At 38.5% G+C, this 23,963-nt stretch overlaps 1 protein-coding gene across 1 annotated transcript in view; it reads left to right on the top strand.

Moving 5' to 3' along the window:
* Positions 1-23,963, top strand: part of MIB1 (mindbomb E3 ubiquitin protein ligase 1) — a 136,404-nt gene that overhangs the window by 12,183 nt on the left and 100,258 nt on the right. The window contains exons 2-4 of the mRNA XM_030810655.1: positions 14,488-14,659; positions 17,344-17,473; positions 22,607-22,711. Of these exons, the coding sequence (XP_030666515.1) occupies positions 14,488-14,659; positions 17,344-17,473; positions 22,607-22,711 (407 nt within the window). The remainder of the gene's footprint in view (positions 1-14,487; positions 14,660-17,343; positions 17,474-22,606; positions 22,712-23,963) is intronic.

Raw genomic sequence — 23,963 nt, 5'->3', positions numbered from 1 at the left:
AAATGAGATGAGACCAATTTGATTTCATTTTTGAAAATTTCAGTTTAATAGTCAAGTCTAAGTTTTGTTTGTTTCAATTCTTGGTTTTACTGGATGCTGTAGCTAAAAAAGAGACCTCACAATGACAGATCATAGAGCCTAATAAAAGGAGTGCGTTTCTTTTTCCTTCTTTCTTTCTTTCGTTTTTTTTTTGAGGTAGAATTTTGCTCGTTGCCCAGGCTGGAGTGCAGTGGCGCGATCTCAGCCCACTGCAACCTCGGCCTCCCAGGTTCAAGCGATTCTCCTGCCTCGATCTTCCAAGTAGCTGAGATTATAGGCGTCTGCCACCACACCCAGTTAATTTTTTGTATTTTTATTAGAGACAAGATTCCACCACGTTGACCAGGCTGGTCTTGAACTCCTGACCTCAGGTGATCCACCCGCCTTAGCCTCCCAAAGTGCTGGGATTACAGGTGTGAGCCATGGCGCCCGGCCAAAAAGTGCATTTCTGATGGATGTATGCTGGTTATTAACCTCACCTCCTAAACCCCATCTCTGCCCTGTGAGGCTGGACTGGTTATGCACACTGTATTTCTCCTTTGCCAGTTGGATCCTTGTTGGCTCTGCCAGCAGGAGGCACTAGAGGGAGACTGGAAGGCTGGATTGGGGATCTGACTAGCTCTTTCCTGTTTGGTATTGTTCCACCCAGCAGGCTGGGATGGGATGTTGATTTCCCTATCAGTATTTGATTCTAGTTTGCATACAGTAGTCCCCCTTTATCCATGGTCTTGCTTTCCTCATTTTCAGTTACCTGATCAGGATCAACCATGGTCTGAAAATATAAAATCAGAAATTCCAGAAATAAACAATTCATACATTTTAAATTGCATACTATTCTGAATAGTGTGATGAACTCTCCTGCCTGGGACCAAATCTGTCACTGTGTCCAGCCTCCCCACGCTGCCTATGCTGCCCACCTATTTAGTCACTTAGTAGCTGCCTCTTATCAGATCAGCTGTCATGGTATTGCGGGGCTCGTGTTCACATAACCCTTATTTGACTTTGTAATGGCCCCAAAGCTGAAGAGTGGTGATGTTGGCAATTCAGACAGGTCAAAGAGAAGCCATCAAGTGCATCCTTTAAGTAAAAAGGTAAAGTTCTCAGGGAAAGAGGAAAAAATCCTATGCTGAGGATTCTAAGATCTACAGTAATGAACTGTCTATCCATGGTGAAGAAAGAAAAAGAAATTCATGTTAGTTTTGCTGTCACATCTTAAACTACAAAAGTTAGGGCCACAGTGCCTAAGTGCTTAGTTAAGATGGAAACGGCACTAAATTTGTGGGTGGAAGACGTGAACAGAAATGTGTTCCAGTTGGCAGCAGTTGGGTTCACTGTTATCTGCACTTTAAGACATCCATTGGGGAGTATTGGAAAGTAGTCTCTTTGGATAAGGAGGGTCTACAGTATTTCTGACAACAGCGAAACTGGACTCTGTACCCTCCTCCGGGACACCTGTATCAACCAGTCATAGCACGTCTTTAAAGGTCTGCATCCTAGTTCCTTGGGACCCCTTCTTTAAGTCATTTTTTTTTCATTGTTTCCCCACTTCTAGGGGTGGTGTATTATGTGGTTTCTATTTCCTGATTGGATCTTGATACAATGTGTTTACTAAATCTTGATACTTATTTTTCTATCTCATTTACCTGTTAAGTAAAAATTTCCATTGAAATTTAGCTGGTAATTTCCTATCTTTTCTGATGCTAATCATTTCTTGCAGACTAAATTGGAAGGCATTCACTTTTATATTTTGAACAAATGACTTAAAAATCCATTGAATTTAAAATCAAGTAAATATTACCGTCTTTTAAGGATGCAGATGAGTTTGTTGGTACTACACATCATTTCAGCATTAAGAACTAGGTAATGGCTGGCCGGGCGCAGTGGCTCACGCTTGTAATCCCAGCACTTTGGGAGGCCGAGGCGGGCGGATCACGAGGTCAGGAGATCGAGACCACGGTCTCTACTAAAAATACAAAAAATTAGCCGGGCGTGGTGGCGGGCGCCTGTAGTCCCAGCTACTCGGAGAGGCTGAGGCAGGAGAATGGCGTGAACCCGGGAGGCGGAGCTTGCAGTGAGCCGAGATTGCGCCACTGCACTCCAGCCTGGGCGACAGAGCGAGACTCCGTCTCAAAAAAAAAAAAAAAAAGAACTAGGTAATGATGGAAACAGCTCCAACATCCAAAATCAGTTTTACATTGTTCATGCTAGTTTCTTTGGGAAAGCATTTGACATTTATTGTCAGATGTCACCTTTCCTTGGAAGGGACAGATTCAATAGTTGTAATTAGAAAAAAAAAAGTTCTAAGGGGTATACCACCAACAATTATTTTTCATCACAGAAGAAGTGTACAGTTTTGCAACGCTATTATTTTGTAAAAGAAAAATATGAAACTCATTCTTAATTTTGACTGTTTTAAGTACTCTATTTCAAGGTAATCAATGACATTTTATTTTGTGTCATTAGGATATACTCCACAAAAATGCCTAAGTAGGTGCACAAAAGCTGCAGCATGTGTTAATGTGCCAGAAGCACACAACGCAGAGGACCTTTGTGAACTCCCTCATGTTCTCAAACTCCCACTCACCCTCAGTATACCTTTTGTGTTCCAGGTGTTTCATGTGGATTTTTTTCAGGGACCCACTAGGATGTTAATGTCAATAGACTAATTTACAATGAATGAAACTTAATTTTATTCCTCTGTTTTTAGGAAAAAAAGTAAATATAAATGTTGAAGTTTTTTTTTTTTTTTTTTTTTGAGACAGAGTCTCACTTTGTCGCCCAGGCTAGAGTGCAGTGGTGCGATCTAGGCTAACTGCAAGCTCTGCCTCCCGGGTTCACGTCATTCTCCTGCCTCAGCCTCCCGAGTAGCTGGGACTACAGGCGCCCACCACCACGCCCGGCTAATTTTTTGTATTTTTTAGCAGAGACAGGGTTTCACTGTGTTAGTCAGGATGGTCTTGATCTCCTGACCTTGTGATCCACCCGCCTTGGCCTCCTAAAGTGCTGGGATTACAGGCGTGAGCCACCGCGCCCGGCCAAAAGTTGAAGTTTTAAGGGAAGTTCATAACACCTTTTTCAGAATGCTTGGCACTGAGTTTATAAACTTCTGGATTTTAGCATTGTATGGTGTGTTTGCCATGTAACACATAACACGCACTTTGAGATCTACAGTTACAGCCTATAAATAAATAAATACATTAATACTTCTGCAGCAAAGCACAGGAATAATTCTAAGGGGATAAAGACAGACTATATTCCGTATGTAGCCTTTTGTTTGTTCAGATGAGAGTTTACCACTAAATGAGTTTGCTGCTAACTTACTGAAAAAACTTTCTGGAGTTTGGAGTTTTTTGGAGTTTGGAATTACAGATAAGGGATTTTCTCTTGCATTTCAAAGGATCATCTTCTGTATCTCCTGGATCATTTAACTCACTTTTGGAAACCATTGCTTTAAGTTATCAAACAGGAGCTTGTGCATTTTAAGTACCTGTAGGAAAACGGCTTTTTAAGAACATTCCTCCTCATTCTTCTAAACCCATTTCTTTTCTTACATACTTTCATACGGCTGCACACCATTTAGCTTATCTTATCATGTCGGGGAACATAGTTACAGCAATTTAACCATTTCCTCAGATGGAACTGGGAACACAACATTTTTTATCTTTGTAAGCCTGTAGATTAGCACTACGTAGTGTCAACAGGTTCTTGTGAACTAGTCTGGTACCTAAGTTATCTTTAAGCTTTTGTTTCTGAGGGAAAATGGGTTCTGAATTGTAAACAACTGGCTTTTTTTTTTTTTTTTTTTTTTGAGACAGAGTCTTGCTCTGTCACCCAGGCTGGAGTGCAATGGCACTATCTAGGCTCACTGCAACCTCTGCCTCCTGGGTTCAAGCGATTGTCCTGCCTCAGCCTCCTGAGTAGCTAGGATTACAGGCGCGTACCACCACGCCCAGCTAATTTTTGTATTTTTAGTAGAGATGGGATTTCACCATGTTGGTTAGGCTGATCTTGAGCTCCTGACCTCGTGATCCTCCTGCCTCAGCCTCCCAAAGTGCTGGGATTACAGGCCTGAGCCACCGTGCCCGGCCAACTACTGGCTTTTATAAAATGGACTTGTGGAACATGACCAAGATAAGGTAGTATTTAAATTAGTGGAGGAGATAATGTCATAAGAAATGGAAAACAGCAGATAGTCCAGACATTCATTTTTGGCTTTGGAATACTTATTTATATATTTATAACTTTTTTAACAGCAAATTTATTTTCACGGATATTTGCTTGGGTTAGAATTCGTTTATATTCTCAGAGCACACTTAACGATAAGAGTATTTGGTTTCCTCAGGAGTGGATTTATTGTCTTGATGATAATTTTATTCCTAAACCAACAAGAAATGGAGCAGAGACTTTGTATATTAAAATAAATTATTGTTTAATTTGTGGCAGTTTTGCACTCAGACAAGAAATCTTGAGAGCTTTGAATTGAAATATTTTACATCATGGTGCCTTACTCATCCCTTACCCCCCAGTTTCTTTGCAGGGGCTAGTAGAAAATGCAGTAGCTTAGGAGCCAGGAAATCAAGGATTTTATCAATTGAGCCTGTTAACTAGTGGAATGGATTAACATTTACTGAGCTCGAGTCATGTGTCAGGCATTGTATACTTTATCTCGTTGTTTGTTAGGCTTCATTTTATTGATGATAAAATAGGCCATGAGAAATAAACTAACTTGCCCAAGACTCCACAAGTAATAAGTTAATGGTGGAGATTCAAATCTTGGTCTGTCAGTCATTTTTTTCCCTCCATTTCAAGCCTTCATTCATCACCTGTAAAATGAAATCAGAGTAGTTCAAGGTACACAGGTGTTCTGCTTCTAAAATCAAATGAGTTTTTACCAGTTGGTGCAGTTATTTCAAAATGTATAAAATTCTTTTTTTTGAGATGAAATCTTGGTGTGTCACCCAGGCTGGAGTGCGGTGGTGCAATCCTGGCTTGCTGCAACCTTTGCCTCCCGGGTTCAAGTGATCCACCTGTCTCAGCCTCCCAAGTAGCTGGGATCACAGGCATACGCCACCTTGGCCGGCAAATTTTGTATTTTTAGTAAAGATGGGGTTTCGCCATGTTGGCTAGGCTAGTCTCAAACTCCTGATCTTAGGTGATCTGCCCACCCGCGCCTCCCAAAGTGCTGGGATTACAGGCGTGAGCCATTGCACCTGGAGTCAAAATGTATTTTCTTTACTTTATGTTTCACCTCACTAATTTTCTACTCCTATGTAAAAAAATGCCAAAAATATAAGCAAATCCATTATTAAAATTGCCAGTTTTATGTCTAGTTTTGAGAACTTGTTTTTTTTGGAATGTGTGTGGCATTATGCATACTTGTAATAGACTGGCAGAGGCTTCCAAAATAGAATAATTTGTCTAACAGAAAAGGTATAAAGGAGTTGTGAACTTTGGGTGATACCTTCACAGACATTTTCTTTTTTTCCTACATAATCCTTTGGCAGCTCAAGATATTTTCTTAATGCATAGTAAGAGTTGGAAGTAGGTAGTGTGGTGGTCAACTACACTATTTAAATTAACTTAAAAAAGACAGTCTTTTAGGCCGTGCGGTGCCTCACGCCTGTAATCCCAGCACTTTGGGAGGCCAAGGCGGGTGGATCGCTTGAGGTCAGGAGTTTGAGATCAGCCTGGCCAACATGGTGAAACCCTGTCTTTACTGAAAATACAAAAATTAGCCGGTTGTGGTGGCACATGCCTGTTATCCCAGCTACTTGGGAGGCCGAGGCAGGAGAATCGCTTGAACCTGGGAGACGGAGGTTGCAGTGAGCCGAGATCGTGCCACTGCACAGAGACAGGGTCTCACTCTGTGGCCCAGGCTGGAGAGCAGTGGCACGATCTCGGCTCACTGCAACCTCCGTCTCCCAGGTTCAAGCGATTTTCCTGCCTCAGCCTCCAAAGTTGCTGGAATTACAGGCTCGTGCCACCATGCCCGGCTACTTTTTTGTGTTTTTAGTAGATACAGGGTTTCACCATGTTGACCAGGCTGGTCTCAAACTCCTGACCTCAAGCGATCCACCCACCTTGGCCTCCCAAAGTGCTGGGATTACAGGTGTGAGCCACCATGCCTGGCCAGTCTTTTAACATTTTAAAATGTGTCTGAGATTTATTTGAATATTGAAATAGGATTTAATAACTTATACTCTAGATCCAGTAGAGTGCATGGAGGAACATGATGCCCTAGATATGTAATTATTCTTTAAATAAGATCCGTGCTAGGTGCGGAAGAAAACCACAAAAAACCCTGGTAGAGTAAATGAAGTGCTTTAAGAGGCCATGTTTTGTGATCAGACCCAGTTGGGTTTGAATTTGAACCTGCCACTTATACTAATGTTGCGTGACTTCAGGCAGGTTACCTGTCTGAGACTCAGTTTCTTCATCCATAAAATGGGGATAACAATTGCTTACTTTTTAGAATTGTTGGGAAGGTTAAATAAAATGTGTGTAAAGAACCAAGCTTGGTACTAATAGATAGTGGCTGGTATTATTAATAACAACAAACCTATTTTCATTAATTTAGTATTTCTCAAGAGAAAGGAATGTGGACTTTACCAACCAGCTGGCAGGTCACAAAGGCCTTGCCCTCATTAGGAATTTTAATTAGAGTTGAGGCAATTTCTAAACCAGTTAAATATTTTGACGGTTCAGGGAAAATAAGATGGGTATTCTTGTTGGTTAACCCTCCTTAGTCTCTGTAATACTTTTTGTTACATTTGATTTGGGGTTAAAGTTGAATGAATCCATAAATTAGAATTTCTTGGTTTGTTGAATGACATCAACAGTTATGCCACAGTAAGTAGTTACATTTGAATAAAGGTTGACTTGTAATTTTTTTTTTTTTTTTTTTTTTTGAGACGGAGTCTCACTCTGTCACCCAGGCTGGAGTGCAATGGCATGGTCTCGGCTCACTGCAACCTCCGCCTCCTGGGTTCAAGCAATTCTCCCACCTCAAGCCTCCCAAGTAGCTGGGACTACAGGCGTGTGCCACCGCACCTGGCTAATTTTTGTATTTTTAGTAGAGACAGGGTTTCACTATGTTGGCCAGACTGGTCTTGAACGCCTGACCTCGTGATCCACCTGCCTCGGCCTCCCAAAGTGCTGGGATTACAGGCGTGAGCCACCGCGCCCAACTGACTTGTAAATTTTTTTTGATGTTAGGCGAAATCTTTGACTTTGGGCAAAGTTTAGAGTATATCTAGGCACCATACTAGTCTAGAAGGACTGTTTCTTTTTAAAAAAAGTTTTAAAATTTATTACATAATATTTAATATATACAAGTGAATAAATGAGTAATATAATGAATAACTGGGAATCCATCTAGAAAGAAAGCATTACTAATACATTTGAACACCCTGTGTAGTATTTCTCACTTGCATTCCTTCCCCTCCTCGCCTAAGGTAACCAGCTGTCACAAATTAGTTTCTATCATTCCCATGAGTTTCTTTATATTACACATTTTTCTATATCTGTAAATAATATGTATTTAGTTTCAACACTTTGTATTCTATACATATGTGTGTATATATATAAAAAATATATATATAAATATATATTAAAAAAATATATATATATTTTTTTGAGACGGAGTCTGGCTTTGTAGCCCAGGCTGGAGTGCAGTGGCGTGATCTCGGCTCATGGCAGCCTCCTCCTCCCGGGTTCAAGCGATTCTCCTGCCTCAGCCTCCTGAGTAGCTGGGACTACAGGTGCGCGCCACTGGGCCCAGTTAATTTTTGTATTTTTAATGGAGGTGGGGTTTCACCATGTTGGCCAGGCTGGTCTCGAATTCCTGATCTCTTGATCCGCCTGCCTCGGCCTCCCAAAGTGCTGGGATTACAATTGTGAGCCACCGCACCTGGCCTTTGTATTCTGTATTTTAAAAAATTCAGCATTATGGTGAAGGGTATGTCCATGTTGAATTGCGTGGCTGTTGAACATTCATTTTTGGTATTCCATTGTGTCCCTAATATATATATCCATTCTGTTGTTAATGAACAATTATGTTGTTTACTTTTTACTTTTGCTATTATACGAAGTGATAATTTAGAGATTTTTGTTCTGTTGTTGAAGCACTTCATATGTATTTAACTGCTTGTAGTGAAAACTCTACTTTTCTCTTTCAGCCATCGTTTCTACCCAGATATTTAACATTTTACTTAAATCAGTGCTTTCTGAGTTTGAGCTATTTTCATTAGGTCTCTTAAGAATGTAGTTATTGATCTTAAGCAACATGTTTTACTATTTTCATAAAATTTTCCAACAAAAATGCTTCAGCTATACAAATTCTCTAAGTTGTTAAACTCAGGCAAGATACCATTAAAACTTAGAGCAGATGGTCATTTGAGTATTAACAGAATGAGTCAAAAGCTATCATCAGGTGGTTCATTTAACGGTGGCAGATGTCTTCATAAAGCTTAGCAAAGGAAAAGGGCATTAACTCCTTAGGGTAATATGGTATTCTGTAGAGAGGAAAAAAAAAAGAACTTAATGGATTCAGTTAAGGAATTAAATTTTATGAAATAAAAATTTTAAGGAAAAACTGTTGCCAGGGCTAATGGTTTTAGATGAAAATGAATTGGGTGGATGTAGTGAGGGAAACAAAAAAGCTACCACAGTACAGTAAGAGATTAGTAAAATGTTGATCTTGTTTATTTAATGCCCTTTCTTCTGTTTTATGTTTTCTTTAAATACCAACTTTTGTTTTGAAGTCAATTAATTGTATTCTCATTAAAAATTCTATAGTTCTCATTTTGGTAGTGGAATGGGTTGCTTTGTTTACATTTTTCAATTCTTAGTGTTAGTCTGTTTCACAGCTGTTCAGTAGCTTTGTTGGCATTCGAATTGTGGGAACCAAGAAAGCATTTGGATGTGCTTTTGTGGGCATTAATGGTTTTCCTGAGGTATTCTTTAAAACCATGAGTTATAGATTTTTTTTAACCAGTTGTCATGTGTGTTTAAATGGTTCCTTTTAAAGAAAGCCTGTACATAGCTTATGAGCTCATGACTGTTATCATTTTATGTTGCGGAAAATGAACTTAGAAATGAAAAATATGTAAATGAGGCAGTGGTTGCAAACTGGACAGTTGTTTTCTCTTGTAGTTGAGTGGGGTAGTTGGGATACATTTTCCCTACGTCTTTCATCAACCAAGTCACATTTGAAGAGCTGCACCGTCAGTTAATTCAGGATAAACCTCTAAGTGTGCAGTGAATACTGATTTGTTTAGTCTATTTTACTTTTTTGTGATGATGGATCTAAATCAGATTTATTTTAGACCTTGTTCAGAAACTTAGCCATTTTGTGGACATTTACTATCATTGGTATTTGATATTAATTATGGTATTTTTTGTCGGCTTTCCTGTGCTAAGACAGATACAGTTATTAGAATCTGATTTCAGGTGTGTGGCAATGAGGTTGCTTTAAATCAATATGTAATCAATTCCATATAATGTCCATTTTGGAAAAATCTATAATTATTTCTATATTATTGCTTCTAACACAAATATCAAAAGTTTACAAAATTAGGTACAAAACTATTCTAGGTCACACAAAGTGTTTTTTTTTTTTTAAGGTAAATTGTGAAACCCATAAACAAAAAGATTTTGAAGAACTGTCATAATTGTCTGGTGCAGGGCTATTAAACTGAATATTAAATTTTCAGGGGCCGGGCGCGGTGGCTCACGCTTGTAATCCCAGCACTTTGGGAGGCCGAGGCGGGTGGATCACGAGGTCAGGAGATCGAGACCACGGTGAAACCCCGTCTCTACTAAAAATACAAAAAATTAGCCGGGCGTGGTGGCGGGTGCCTGTAGTCCCAGCTACTCGGAGAGGCTGAGGCAGGAGAATGGCGTGAACCCGGGAGGCGGAGCTTGCAGTGAGCCGAGATCGCGCCACTGCACTCCAGCCTGGGTGAGAGAGCGAGACTCCGTTTCAAAAAAAAAAAAAAAAAAAAAAAAAAAAAAAAATAAATTTTCATAAAACTGCCATTTGTAAAGAGAAATGCCAACAATAACAATCCATTTAATTAGTTTTTTTAAATGCACACTTTAATACTGAAATACAGGTATACCCCTGTTTTATATAGGCATTATACACAGTTCTATTCCTGGAAGACCAAGTGTATATTTAAAATGGAGGAGAGGCATGCCAGATGTTATTTTTCAAAGATGGCCACACCAATCTACATCCCATCCCACCTGCTCTTCTTAGGAGACAATGACATTCCACCTAAAGAGGCTGCTTCCCTCCCTCAGTGGACCTGGGAAGACATTTGTAATTGCCTCAATTAATAGAGTATAGAGGAAGTGACACTGTGAATTCTGAGGTTTGGTCACAAAAATCAAGGCAGATGTTGCTTGTCTGTCCATGTCTGTCTGTCTGTCTGTCACTCTCTCTCCCCTCAGGATTCACAACCTGCCTGCACTGGGAGCTCTGAGCCAATGCTGAGAAAACCATAAAAGTGCTAGGTTAAGAATTGAATAGTATATTTTACCATTTTACGGAAAGTCTTTCTAAGCATGAAGCCTCAGAAGTCAACACACGTGCCGATGAGAGCACACGTAGAAAATGTGTACCCAGAAAACAATCTGGAAACCCCCACCAAACTGCTAATAATGGGTGGGAGTGCACAGTGGGGGGGACTTTCACATTTTGTTCTGTATGCTTTTGGGTTGTTTAAAGTTTTATTATAAGTGTGTTATTAATTTTATAATTTTAAAAATAAAATAAGAAATACCAATTTTTTTCCTCTCAAATTGGCACAGATTAAAAATACTACTTCAGTGCATGCTAAAGATGTGTCAAGAAAGCCAGTCAGATACTGCTGAAAGGGAAATATAAATGGATACAACCTCTATAGAAGGCACTTACAGAGTGTTTCAAATGCCATAAAAGACTTTGACGCTGCCTTCAATATTTTAAAAAGGCACATTCAAAGATATTTGTTTGTGGCAGATAAAGACAAAAAGTTAACATAACCACTGTTGAAAATATGGGATTATTATATGTAAATTATGTTAATTAATAGTGGGAAATTCTGTACAATTATTAAACCATGTTGTAGAAGAATTATTACTGACATGGTAGAATATCATTTTATAAAGTAGTTTGCAAGGAACTGCAATGTGACATTTTTGCATCTAAATTGCATAATACATGTAATACAAAAACTAGAAAGATAATTCCCTGGATGTGCTGATGGGATTAGCCTTTGTGGTTTTCCAAGTTTTCTACACTGAGTGTATATTAATCCTAGGAAGCAGCTGGGTGAGTAGGAGCATTTAACATGAAGTATAAGCATCAGAGATGCCATGTATATCACTTTAAACTAAAAACAAACAAAAACGGGAAGGAACCTAAGCAAATCTTTACAGAAACCAACTTTCAAATTACTTTAGTTACTTTAGTAATATGGTATATAATTGCTATTTAGAAGTTTATTTTAATCTTTTAATTCACAGATGAATAATTAAATGTTTCCCATATACAGTCTCTGAAAAATTTAAACTTTTATTAAGCTCTTTGATTTCTGTATAAGTATTGCAAAATTTGTCTGGGATAGGTGATGATTCTGATTATGATATTTAAATAGATGACTAGTGCATTTACTAAATCTATATTAAGATGAAGTTAAGTGCAGTATAATTCTTTATATGTATATTTTGCTTTAAAATTTTTCAAAGTATGTTTACCTATCACTTTGTTTTCTTTTTTTTTTTTTTAAATGAAGTTTCTGTTTCTAGGAGTTTCTAACAATTTAGCCTCACAATGTCTCTTTCCATGTGAAAGGAAGTGTTTTCTTAATTTATAGATGAGAATATTGGTCCCAGAGTATTTAAGTTGATTTTGAATATTAAGTGGATAGTAAGTTATACAAGTAAATTCTTAAATCACATACGCTTGTTTTTACCATTTGAGGTAGCAGTTTAAATACTGTATTGTATACAGGTTAGAAATCATGTCTGATCTTGTTAATTTCTAGCCTGACTCTATAATTTATCTCCAAGTCTCTGGCTGTATTGCATGTTTCTGCTAAGCAAAGTTGTTCCTGGTTCATTGAACATACTCTGCTTTTCTGTGGTTTCTTCCTTTCTTAGAAAGATCTACTCGTCCATCATTTCTGTGGAACTTTTCCTGATTTTTTTTTCCTGTTTAGTTTCTCAGGCGAGTTTCTATCAATGGAGACCTGAGCTTGTATTTTTTGATTAGATATTCTTATTTGTTGTTGGTGACTCCCTTCTTGTTTTTAAGCAGAGCAGTTCTAGATTTCAGTTTATTTTACTGTTTAATTGCTAAATATCTCTAATACTTAACCTGTTTTCTCTTGAATGTTCTCATTTAGACTTTCTCATTTATATCCTCTACATCTTTTGTCTTCTGACCCATAGCTACCCAGCCCTAAATATCTCTGGAACCCATTTCTCTCAATTTCTACTGTCAGCACCCTAATTTAAGCTACCATTATCTTAGCTGGACTGCTGCTAACTTCTTTTAACCTGACTCCCTTTCTCTAGCCACTTTTACTTTTTTCATACCTGTTTTCTCCACACTGCAGCAGGAGTGATTTTTTATTTTTTTATTTTTTTGAGTTAGAGTCTTTCTTAGTTGCCCCGGCTGGAGTGCAGTGGCATGAACATGGCTCTAAGAGTGATACTTGAAAGCAGCAGAGGGCATGCCTGCAGTAGGAATAAAGAGATAGTTCTGAATGAATCAGTAGCCACTCATGTCCACTGTCTTCTGTCCCTACAGTCAAGCATTTATGTGACAGGAGACTGCAGAAGGATTGCACATAAAACATATTTGATGTTGGGGTATCAGGCTTTTTTGTAGTCCGTAGGTATCCCAATTCTTTCAGGTGTTCGTTCCCTTCCTCCTTCCTTCCCTGCTTCCCTCCTTCCTGCCTTCCCTCCCTCTTCCTTCCTGATCCTTGCCCCTCCCCTCCCTTTCCCTCAAAACAGGCATACACTCAAGTTTGGCCCTTTGTTTAGAATCTGGTTATCTGAATATAGAAAATGAGTAACATAAGGTGTTTTTTTTCCTTCTTATTGGGAAGTAGCAATAGTGTATTATATTAGTAATATGGCCACTTTCGTACTCTAGTTTTTACATATGTAGCATGTTATTTGATTTTTAGAACACGTTGTCTCACCTTTAAAGAAATATTACATTCTCCAAAGGGGACTGAGGTTGTGAGAATGAAAGGGCTTCTTTCTTCTATTTAATTATGGAAATGTTCTAAATGAATACAAAGAGGAAGATAATATAATGAACTCCCATGTACCCATGACCCAACTTCAGCACAGCTAATCTTGTTTGACCTAAATCCCACTTTACTTCCCCTCTGCCTCCCTCCAGTTATTTTGGGAAAAAAAAAAAAAAAAAAAGAACAACTACATTATTTTATACATAAATACTTCGGATAAAACGACCTTTTCAAGGACATAAAAGCAAATACAGATGGAGTCAGAACTTGAATCCAGGAGAGTGTCACTTTTGGACAGATAATACAGCCCTTGCTTGGTCAGCATTGAGCTTGACCATCCAGGATGTGTTTATAAAGTAGTGACACTGATGTTGACAAGCCACACATTGTTGAAAAAAAAAATCCTAGTTTTTATTTATTGAACAAGTGATATTAATATAACAATAGAATAGTAAAGGAGTATTACCCCCAATTATTTCACCTGAAAATGAAGGCTGTTTTCATTACTTATATTGGTACCTTTTATAGTTCTAATGTCTGTCTTATTCATCCATGTGATTAATTTTAGTGGAGGTCATTTTACCAAGTGTTTATTTTTTCTAGAGCTTATTGTTTCTTGTTCCCTAAGGGGATAAAACCCCACTATAGTATAGTGTTTCCTTTAAAATAGGGAAACTTGCTTCCTAATCATTTTCTAAATTTTCTTGACTATGGGAAAAACTTGTCAATATCTAAGGGTGGTAAATGCTTAAGTTAATTGATAATTTGTTTCTATGATATCATGAAGGCAAAATGGTCTTTTCTTTTGGAGTAATTGTTTACCTAGAAAATAGTTGAAAATTCTTTCAAAGATTTCTGAGGTTTTGTAGTTTGAAACATCTCCTTAGTGATAAAGGATTCTTTCTTTCTCTGTGCTGAACTTAAGTTCTGGTTTGTGGATGAGAGCGAGGAAAGAGTTACTGAGATGTGTTCTTACTAATGAAAAAGGGAGCAGAGGGAAAATACTATAATTCGCATTGATTAAAATAGTTGAGATCCATTATCTTGAAGCTATATGTGTTAAATTTGAAGTGTTATTTCCTAATTTATTAGAATATCTTGTAAAATGTTCTGTTCTTATTTTTTTCCCCCAAGGAATAATATTCAAATAAATACAATGTGTGATTAATCTGAGCGTGTGTCCTTGTTTTAATAGGCATCAAGCATGATGGAACCATGTGTGATACCTGCCGCCAGCAACCAATCATTGGCATTCGATGGAAATGTGCAGAGTGTACAAATTATGATTTGTGCACAGTGTGTTATCATGGAGATAAACATCACTTAAGACATCGCTTTTACCGAATTACTACACCAGGAAGTGAGAGGTAGGGAGAACCCCTGTTTTCTTCAACCCAGGGTTTTTGTTTGTATTCAAGTTATGTACTTCTAGGCCTTAAAAATAGGATTAACAAATAGCTTCTGACAGTTGGTTTAGTAACAGGAGGTACCAAATAGTAGGATAGAGGTGGACCAAATCTGCCATATAACAAGAGAAGAGCTCTTTGAAGATGGAGCTGTCTGTACTTTTCCAAGGTAATCTGGGCTATTCTTTCTCTGGCTTAGAGGGTTAGCACTACTGTACATTTGGAAATACAAGGGCATCCAAAAAGATACCAATTATTTTCTTCTCACTATGCCTTCTAGTCTGTTAATTGATATCAGATGAATGGTAGGGCCCACTGATTGAGTCAATAGGCATTTATTAGGACTATACGGCATCTACTATGTTTATGGACACTAGAAGATAAATAAGACACATAGTATTCTTAAGGAGTTTACAAATTAAAGGAAATAATGAGTCAGTGATTATCATGTGACGTTTTAGACTGTGTTAGAGATATGTATTAAGTGTCTTAGGAGCAATGAGAGAGGAGTATTCATTGTTAATGGGTGCAGAGTTTTAGGTGATGGGATCTTCTCATGTAGATACAGATAATGCAAACGAGCAAGAATCCAGCCAGTCATAGGGAGGCAGCTAGGAGTAGGAGTAGATAAATAGATTTTGGAGTCAGACTCTTGGTGTAGATCATAATTGTGCCACTTATTAACTGAGTAATTTTGAACAAATTGGTTATTTTTGTCTTTTGTTTGCAATTAAAATTAAGGAATAATAAAGACATTGTAAAAATGAATAAGGCTAGGCGTGGTGGCTCATGCCTTTAATTCCAGCACTTTGGGAAGCCTGAGGTGGGAGGATTACTTGAGGCCAGCCATTCAAGTCCACCCTGGACAGCATAGTAAGACCTCATCTCTATTAAAATAAGTAAATAAATGAAAAGAATAGAACAATGAAATAAAATTAGAAAAACAAAACAAAAATCTCCAAACCTTTCTGATCATGTGAATGAGAAAGATGTAGAACAATATGGATACATGGTCTTGGAGAACCAAGCTGGACCAGATACTTGAGTGTAGAATCTTTATCAAGGTTCATAATCTTCTGTTAAGTATGTAGTACTGTGAGAACAGGTTAGTATAGGTAAAATCCAGACCACAGATGTATTTTACTGATACATACATATATTAATCCATTTTCATACTGCTATGAAGAAATATCTGAGACCGGGTAATTTATAAAGGAAAGAGGTTTAATTGACTCACAGTTCAGCATGGCTGGGGAGGCCTCAGGAAACTTACAATCAGGGTGGAAGGGGAAGCAAACACGCCCTTCTTCACATGGCAGCATCAAGGAGAAGTGCTGAGCAAAAAAGGGGGGAAAGCCCCTTATTAAAATCATTAGATCTCCTGAGAAATCACTATCAAGAGAACAGCATGGAGGTAACCGCTCCCATGATTAAGTTACCTCCCACCGGGTCCCTGCCACGACATGTGGGAATTATGGGAACTACAGTTCAAGATGAGATTTGGGTGGGGACACAGTCAAATCATATCAATATAATACTCTTAAATTTTTGAATAATGGCTAGTTTTTTTTTTTTTTTTTTGAGACGGAGTCTCTCTCTGTCGCCCAGGCTGGAGTGCAGTGGCGCAATCTTGGCTCACTGCAACCTCCGCCTCCCGGGTTCACGCCATTCTTCTGCCTCAGCTTCCCGAGTAGCTGGGACTACAGGCACCCGCCACCACGCCCAGCTAATTTTTTGTATTTTTAGTAGAGACAAGGTTTCACCGTGTTAGCCAGGATGGTCTCGATCTCCTGACCTCGTGATCCACCCGCCTCAGCCTCCCAAAGTGCTGGAATTACAGACGTGAGCCACCACGCCTGGCAAGAATAATGGCTAATTTTTAAAAACAGGTGATTTCACACAAAAATATGTTGATGGATTCGTATAACACCCTGCTCCCCCCACCACCTCCTCCCAATACAGAAGACTGTCAATACTGGGCTTATGTTTGTTCTTGGCAACAGTTTGTTGAAGCAATGGAGCCCTTTAGACTGGACCCTTTAGACTGATGATGCTTTTGAGTCAACCAAAGTCCCTGCCATTCCCTGTTATCTTCCCAAGTCTGAGGTCAAGTGCCATTTGCCATTGTAGTGCTGTCTTTCTTGGGCTGTCATTTATATTACTCACCTGGAAGCTATAGAGATTTGAGTTTGCCACCTCTACAATAGTGAAGAGTATGGTGATACCCTGATACCCTGAAATGCTTAGACTAGGATCGTATGTGGAGTCCATTACATTTTAACTTTTGTGGCCTTGGGCACATTACTTCTTTGAGACTCAGTTTCCTCATTGATAAAGTGGATAATATAGCGATAACTTTCTCTTAAGAAGTGTAACACACTTTACTCCTATGCAAGTGCTTTTACATATTATATAATAAAAGCTCAGTAAAAATTAGTTGTGATTATTATTACAACTACTACTGCCATCATCATCATCACCTGTGGTAAATAAAAGGTATTCCTGTATCATGCTATTATGGTAGTAACCAGAACAATGAAGAATCTTTTTACTTTCAAAATAACGTTTTTATAATTTTGTTTTAAAAAGTAAATTATTGTTACCTATTTTTATATAAACTTGAAAATAAATAATTTTATTTTTAGGGTTCTGTTAGAGTCTCGTAGGAAATCTAAGAAGATTACAGCCAGAGGAATCTTTGCAGGTGCCAGAGTGGTGCGAGGAGTGGACTGGCAGTGGGAAGATCAAGATGGAGGAAATGGACGTAGGGGAAAGGTACAGTGTTTTTCTGAATTCATTGTGTATTCTAGAGTATTATATGTTCAGAAGCTTTTTATTACTACTATAAATGAATTTCTTGGTCCATTGTTTTCTATGCCAGTAGCGGTTTTTAAAATCTTGATTTCTTTTTTCTCTGGAAGTAAAAAGATTGTTCTTGCTTTTTGTAAGCATTGATATTCCTTAGAGGGTCATTAGGTAGGTTTTACCTTCCCACCTTCAGGTTTCATATTGTCATTTTGTTACCTAGCATGCTTTTCTGAACGCATTTGGGCCAGTCCCTCCCTGTGCAGTATCTCATGTCCTCAACTTTCCTGCTATTCAAATTTCATTTGAATTGACTTGTTTTATATTCTCTTCCCTCAAAGACCTGTTTCTGAGGGGCAGTGGGCAATTATGCTGTTATTGAGCCCACCTACCTCTGTAATCCTTTCCAGATAGCATAGTGGGCTCAGAGTTTTAGGAGTAGGTCAAAGCAGAATATTCTGTGTGGTGAAATGAGAGACCTCAGCTGATCTAGGTGGCAGGGAATGGAAGTGAAGAGGAGAGTGGGAATGTCATCATTACATAATCCAAATAAGCCAAGTACACTTGGAGAACGTGAGTCAGGCTCACTTGGGCAGTGTGTCCACAGTTGAATAAAAACGGTATAGTGGCAGTAGGGACAAGAGCCTTCAACTTGTTTGGCCACCACATAATTACACAGCTGCAATCTGGACGGGTCACCTTCCATGCCTGGTGTCCAGCAGTCATCCTGGAAGCTCCTTTAAAGCCCTGTGATGAACAAAGATGCCTTTGCTTCTTTTCCTGGCTGGATCTCATGTTTTCTCTATCCCATTAGATCATCTCACTTAGCTTACTGTCTCTTTTGGTAGGACACACATTCTAGTAACTTCTTTTGAAAGAGTATGTGAGAAGTCAAATTTTAATTGACTGTATATTCTTCCTCATAGTTAATTATATGGTCAGAGGGGGTTGGAAGTCATCTTTCCTCATCAGCTTTTGAAGGCATTTGCTGTTTGAAGCCACATAAATGGAACTTCCTGTTTTTTACTGTATTGACACTTTTTTGGGATAAAAGAAGGCATTCTTGAGGCTTTGAGTCATTCTGTTACATTTTTGGTTTGCTTTGATTTAACACATGTGTTTTAAGAACAAAATGAGGGCCAGGCATGGTAGCTCACACCTGTAATCCCAGCACTTTGGGAGGCTGAGGTGGGTGGATCATTTGAGGTCAGGAGTTTGAGACTAGCCTGGCCAACATGGTGAGACCCTGTCTCCACTAAAAATACAAAAATTAGCCAGGCGTGGTGGTACACGCCTATAGTCCCAGCTACTAGGGAGGCTGAGGCAGGAGAATCACTTGAACCTGGGAGGCAGAGGTAGCAGTGAGCCAAGATTGTGCCACTGCACTCCACCCTGGGTGACAGAGTGAGACTCCATCTCAAAACAAACAAACGAAAAGAACAAAACGAAGAAAAAGAAATGAAACCATCTTGTACATGTGACTCCAAGTGAGGGAACTTCATAAAATAAATCCTTAGAGTAACATTGTTAAGCACATTGTTTAAGACCAAATGTAACTTCTGTTGTCTGACTTTTTTGTTTTGGCCTATGTATGTGAATGAAGAAAGTTATCCCTTTTTTCCCTTCAGTGCTGGATGCTTTATCCCACTCCCCTGATGTAACCCACGTTAATTGTATGTAGTGTATTCTTCCTTTTTATTTTTTTAATATATATATTAGAGATGGAGTCTTGCTGTGTTGCCCGGGCTGGTCTTGAACTCCTGGGTTCAAGTGATCCTCCTGCCTCCGCCTCCCAAAGTGCTGCAGGCATGAGCCACTGCGCCCAGCCTATTCTTAAAGGGCATCTTAAGTCTTGCTATACATGTTAGTCTTTTAAAGCTGTTTGTTTTACAAATATGATTAAGTATACTAGATCATATTTGTTTTTTTTTTTTAAACTCTTTATTATGGAGTATTTCAGACATACACTTGAGTAGAAAGTATAGTATGATAAATTACCATGCACTCATACCCAACTTCAACAATTATTAACTTAAAAAAATACCATTTATTTGTTGAAGAAACCAGATTCTATTTGGCCAATTGATTCTTTATAGTATTCTTTAACTTCTTTAACTTGTTCTTTTAATCTTTGTATTTCCTATAAATTAGTTGTTAGATCTAGAGGCTTGATTAGATAGATTCAGGTTCAATTTTATTTTGGCAAACATACCTCATATGTGATGCTGTGTATTTTTTATTGTATCACATAAAGGGGCACATAAAAAGTCTGATTATTCTGCTATTAGTGATGTTGAGATTGATGAACAGGTGCAAATTTTTGTCAGATGTATCCTTTACAGAGTTTCTTGGCAACATTATACCTAATGGTTTTAGCAGCTGTTCCTTGCATGTGAAATTACTGTAGTTATTTTCTTATGCCTTCCACTTTGTTTCCCCCTCAATAATAAATCAAGCCATATTAACAAATGAAGGAATTTCATTTAATGATTTGGAGCTTGACTAATGAACTTTCTTCTATTTCAAGTAATTTGAAATTCAAAGTAAATTTGATTTAAACAAAATTTATCTTTGTTTTTTAGCTAGTCAAATGATTTTTACTCATCCTGTAAAATACAGACTTAATATAGCATCACATTTTTTAAAACAAATGAAGTTGAATCTGAATTTATTAGAATCAGAAGGAACTTTTTGCTGCAGATTGCATGTTTTACCTTCGAGTGCTAGAAACTGTTACTTTAGAAGGTTATGTAGTGGTTAGTTGAGCAGGAATCATAAAGCAAATTAAGGTAAATGGTGGACTCTAACTTCAGGATGGTAGTTACCTCTAATGGAAGGCAGGAGGATGGGATTGATGAGATGGACATAGGGGACTTGAAAAGTACTGGTTATATTTTTTTTTCTTAGGTTGGGTAATAATTACTGGGTGTTCAGTTTATTTTTTTATTGCTTAAAGTTTACATATGCTTTGGGAGGCTGAGGTAGGCGGATCACAAGATGAGGAGTTTGAGACCAGCCTGGTCAACATGGTGAAACCCCATCTCTACTTAAAAAAAAAACAAACAAACAAAAATTAGCCAGGCGTGGTGGTGGGCGCCTGTAATCCCAGCTACTTGGGAGGCTGAGTCAGGAGAACCACTTGAACCCAGGAAGCGAAGGTTGCAGTGAGCTGAGATCGTGCCATTGCACTCCAGCCTGGGTGACAAGAGCAAAAAAAAAAAAAAAAAAAAAAAAAATTTACATATGCTATATTTTATAATGTGTAATGTGTTTCAAAATTTAAAAGAATAAATGGACTAAATTACCAACAATTTAAAATATGTTTCAAGTGATTCATCAGATCTTAAACATAAAACCTTTTTATTTCCACAAATACATCATAAAATACCTGGCTTGCAAAACTATTTCTTTAGTACAGGATGAAAAAGAATGGTCATTATATATCTTATTTAAAGTAATAGTTTTTAAGTGTATACCTTAAAAGTTATACTTCAGCCTGTCATTCTAAGTAACTATGAAGGATGGTTGCGATTGTAAGTATCAAGATGGAGAAGAGTAATCTGAATTGCATGTGTGCAGCTTCCCACTCTTTGCTGTAGTCAGATTTACTTGAGAAGGTCCAAGTTTAATGCTATTTGTCATTTTTGTGTACAGGTTGAACATTCCAAATAAAAAAATCTGAAACCCGAAATACTCCAAAATCTGAAACTTCTTGAGCACTGACATGGTACTCAAAGGAAATGCTCACTGGAGCATTTAGAATTTCAGATTTTTGGATTTGGGATGTTCTAAGTACAGTGCAGATATTTCTTTTCTTTTTTTTTTTTTTTTTTTTTTGAGACGGAGTCTTGCTCTGTCCCCTAGGCTGGAGTGCAGTGGCGCGATCTCGGCTCACTGCAAGCTCCGCCTCCCGGGTTCATGCCATTCTCCTGCCTCAGCCTCCCGAGTAGGTGGGACCACAGGCGCCCGCCAACACGCCCGGCTAATTTTTTGTATTTTTAGTAGAGACGGGGTTTCACCGTGTTAGCCAGGATGGTCTCGATCTCCTGACCTCGTGATCCGCCCGCCTCGGCCTCCCAAAGTGCTGGGATTACAGGCTTGAGCCACCGCGCCCGGCCAGATATTTCAAAATCTGAAAAAATTTGAAATCTAAAACATTTCTTGTCCTAATCATTTCAGATAAGTAAACTCAACCTGTATGTGATTCTAGGCCTTAAAGTAATGGCAACCCCAGTATTTTTTTTTTTTTTTATCCAGTGAATTCAAGAATCAGACTAGTTGGGTGTGGGGCTTGGAGATGGTGTCTGGGTTTCCATGGTAGGCGTGCCATTTTAGCTTAGGTGGCCTGCAACTGCAAGCTTTGTGCTTGTTAACTTTTAGCTGACCAAAAAGGTTTATCTTGAATCATTTTGAGTATTTTACAGAGATTTTAAATTTCATATTGAGTTATGGGCTTAAAAGAATATACTGTTCTTGCCAGGCGTAGTAGCTCACACCTGTAATCCCAGCACTTTGGGAGGCCGAGACTGGCAGATCACCTGAGGTCAGGAGTTCGAGACCACCCTGGCCAACATGGTGAAACCCCATCTCTACTAAAAGTACAAAAATTAGCCAGGCGTGGTGACAGGCATCTGTAATCTCAGCTACTCAGGAGGCTGAGGCAGGAGAAGCTTGAACCCGGGAGGCGGAGGTTGCATTGAGCCAGTATCGCACTGCTGCACTCCAGCCCAGGCGACAAGAGCGAGATTCCATCTCAAAAACAAAAAAACAAAAAACTGTTCTTAAAGGAATCCCTTTAAGAATAAAAATATTTTAAATTTTCTATCAAATTCTATTTTCTGATAATCTATCACTGTAATCCCCAAGCCTCTTGATTTAAAATTTCTATGGTGGTTTCAGAAATTACCTTATAATTCTGGAAAAATATGGCTCTAATGATAATTTAACTGTTAGGAGTGACATATTTGGCAAATAAGTATTTTTCATGATCCTGTTACACAGGTTGCTAGATGAAATGATTTTTAAGATTTAAATGTAATAATTAAAATAACTAAGCTCTTCCCTCCCCTGTAAAAAACTTATTTTCTCAAAAACTTCTGTTAGGTAACAGAAATCCAGGACTGGAGTGCATCAAGCCCACATAGCGCAGCATATGTCCTCTGGGATAATGGTGCTAAGAACCTTTACAGAGTTGGCTTTGAGGGCATGGTAAGTAGTGAAGAACCATAGCAGGTGAAAGAAAATGTTGGATGGGTGAATAGCTCTTACTGCTCTTTTATTATTTTTCCTTTGCCATCTCCCTTTGTCAGAACCTTTACGTTTTTACTATGTTTCTCTAAACTATTTAATAGTAAATATGATTTGCCTTTAGTTTAATGTTTGAGTACCTTACTATATATTGGTTGTGTAGAGGTGACCCATTTTCAGTGTTAAGTCCAGGGGGTTTATTTATGAAAATCTATCAAAAAGATTGGAAATCATCTGTAAGACCATTCCTTGGCATGGATGGACCTGGAAGACAGTATTATAATGAGGTTTTGTGATATATTTGTATTCTGTGCTCTGGTAGCTTATATAAAAGTACAAATTACAACAAATATTAAAATTATTTTTTAGGAGATTCCTCTCCACCCCTTGATATTTTTTAAAGTATAGTGTTGATAATTGAAAATGATTGACTTAGAAACCCCTGGAATTACTTTTTAGAAAAATAATGGAGGTTTAGTCAATGAGTTGTCCTATGTTTTTGTATTTCATGGACCATTGTTCAAGCACTGATCTTGGCTGGGCAGCACGGTGGCTCACGCCTGTAATCCCAGCACTTTGGGAGGCCCAGGTGGGTGGATCACTTGAGGTCAGGAGTTTGAGATCACACTGGCCAACATGGTAAAACCCTGTCTTTACTAAAATACAAAAGTTAGCTGGGTTTGATGGCATGTGCCTGTAATTCCAGCTACTCGGGAGGCTGAGGCACGAGAATCACCCGAACCACGAGGGTGGGGGTGTAGAGCTTTCAGTGAGCCGAGATCACACCATTGTACTCCAGTCTAGGTGATAGAGTGAGACTGTATCTCAAAAAAAGTTGATCTTGCTATTTAATGTATACAGTATAATAAATAAATGCCAAAATATTAATGCCTTTCACATCCTTTTCATTTTGAATACATTCTGTATTCAAAGAATTCTTTACATTTCCTTTTTTAAAATCAACTGTCCATGTTCTTGTTAGGAATGGAGAAAGTATCCCAGTGTCCCCTTATTTCCATTTATTTATTTATTTTTTATATTTATTTATTTGTTTGTTTATTTTTTGAGACAGAGTCTGTCTCTGTCGCCCAGGCTGGAGTGCAGTGGCCTGATCTTGGCTCACTGCAAGCTCCGGCTCCCGGGTTCATGCCATTCTCCTGCCTCAGCCTCCCTAGTAGCTGGGACTACAGGCGCCCACCACCACGCCTGGCTA

This window comes from Nomascus leucogenys, chromosome 4 (genome assembly GCF_006542625.1).
Source record: "Nomascus leucogenys isolate Asia chromosome 4, Asia_NLE_v1, whole genome shotgun sequence".
Lineage (NCBI taxonomy): Eukaryota > Metazoa > Chordata > Mammalia > Primates > Hylobatidae > Nomascus > Nomascus leucogenys.
Note: the sequence above shows the minus strand (reverse complement) of the source record. Positions and strands in the feature narration are given on the sequence as shown.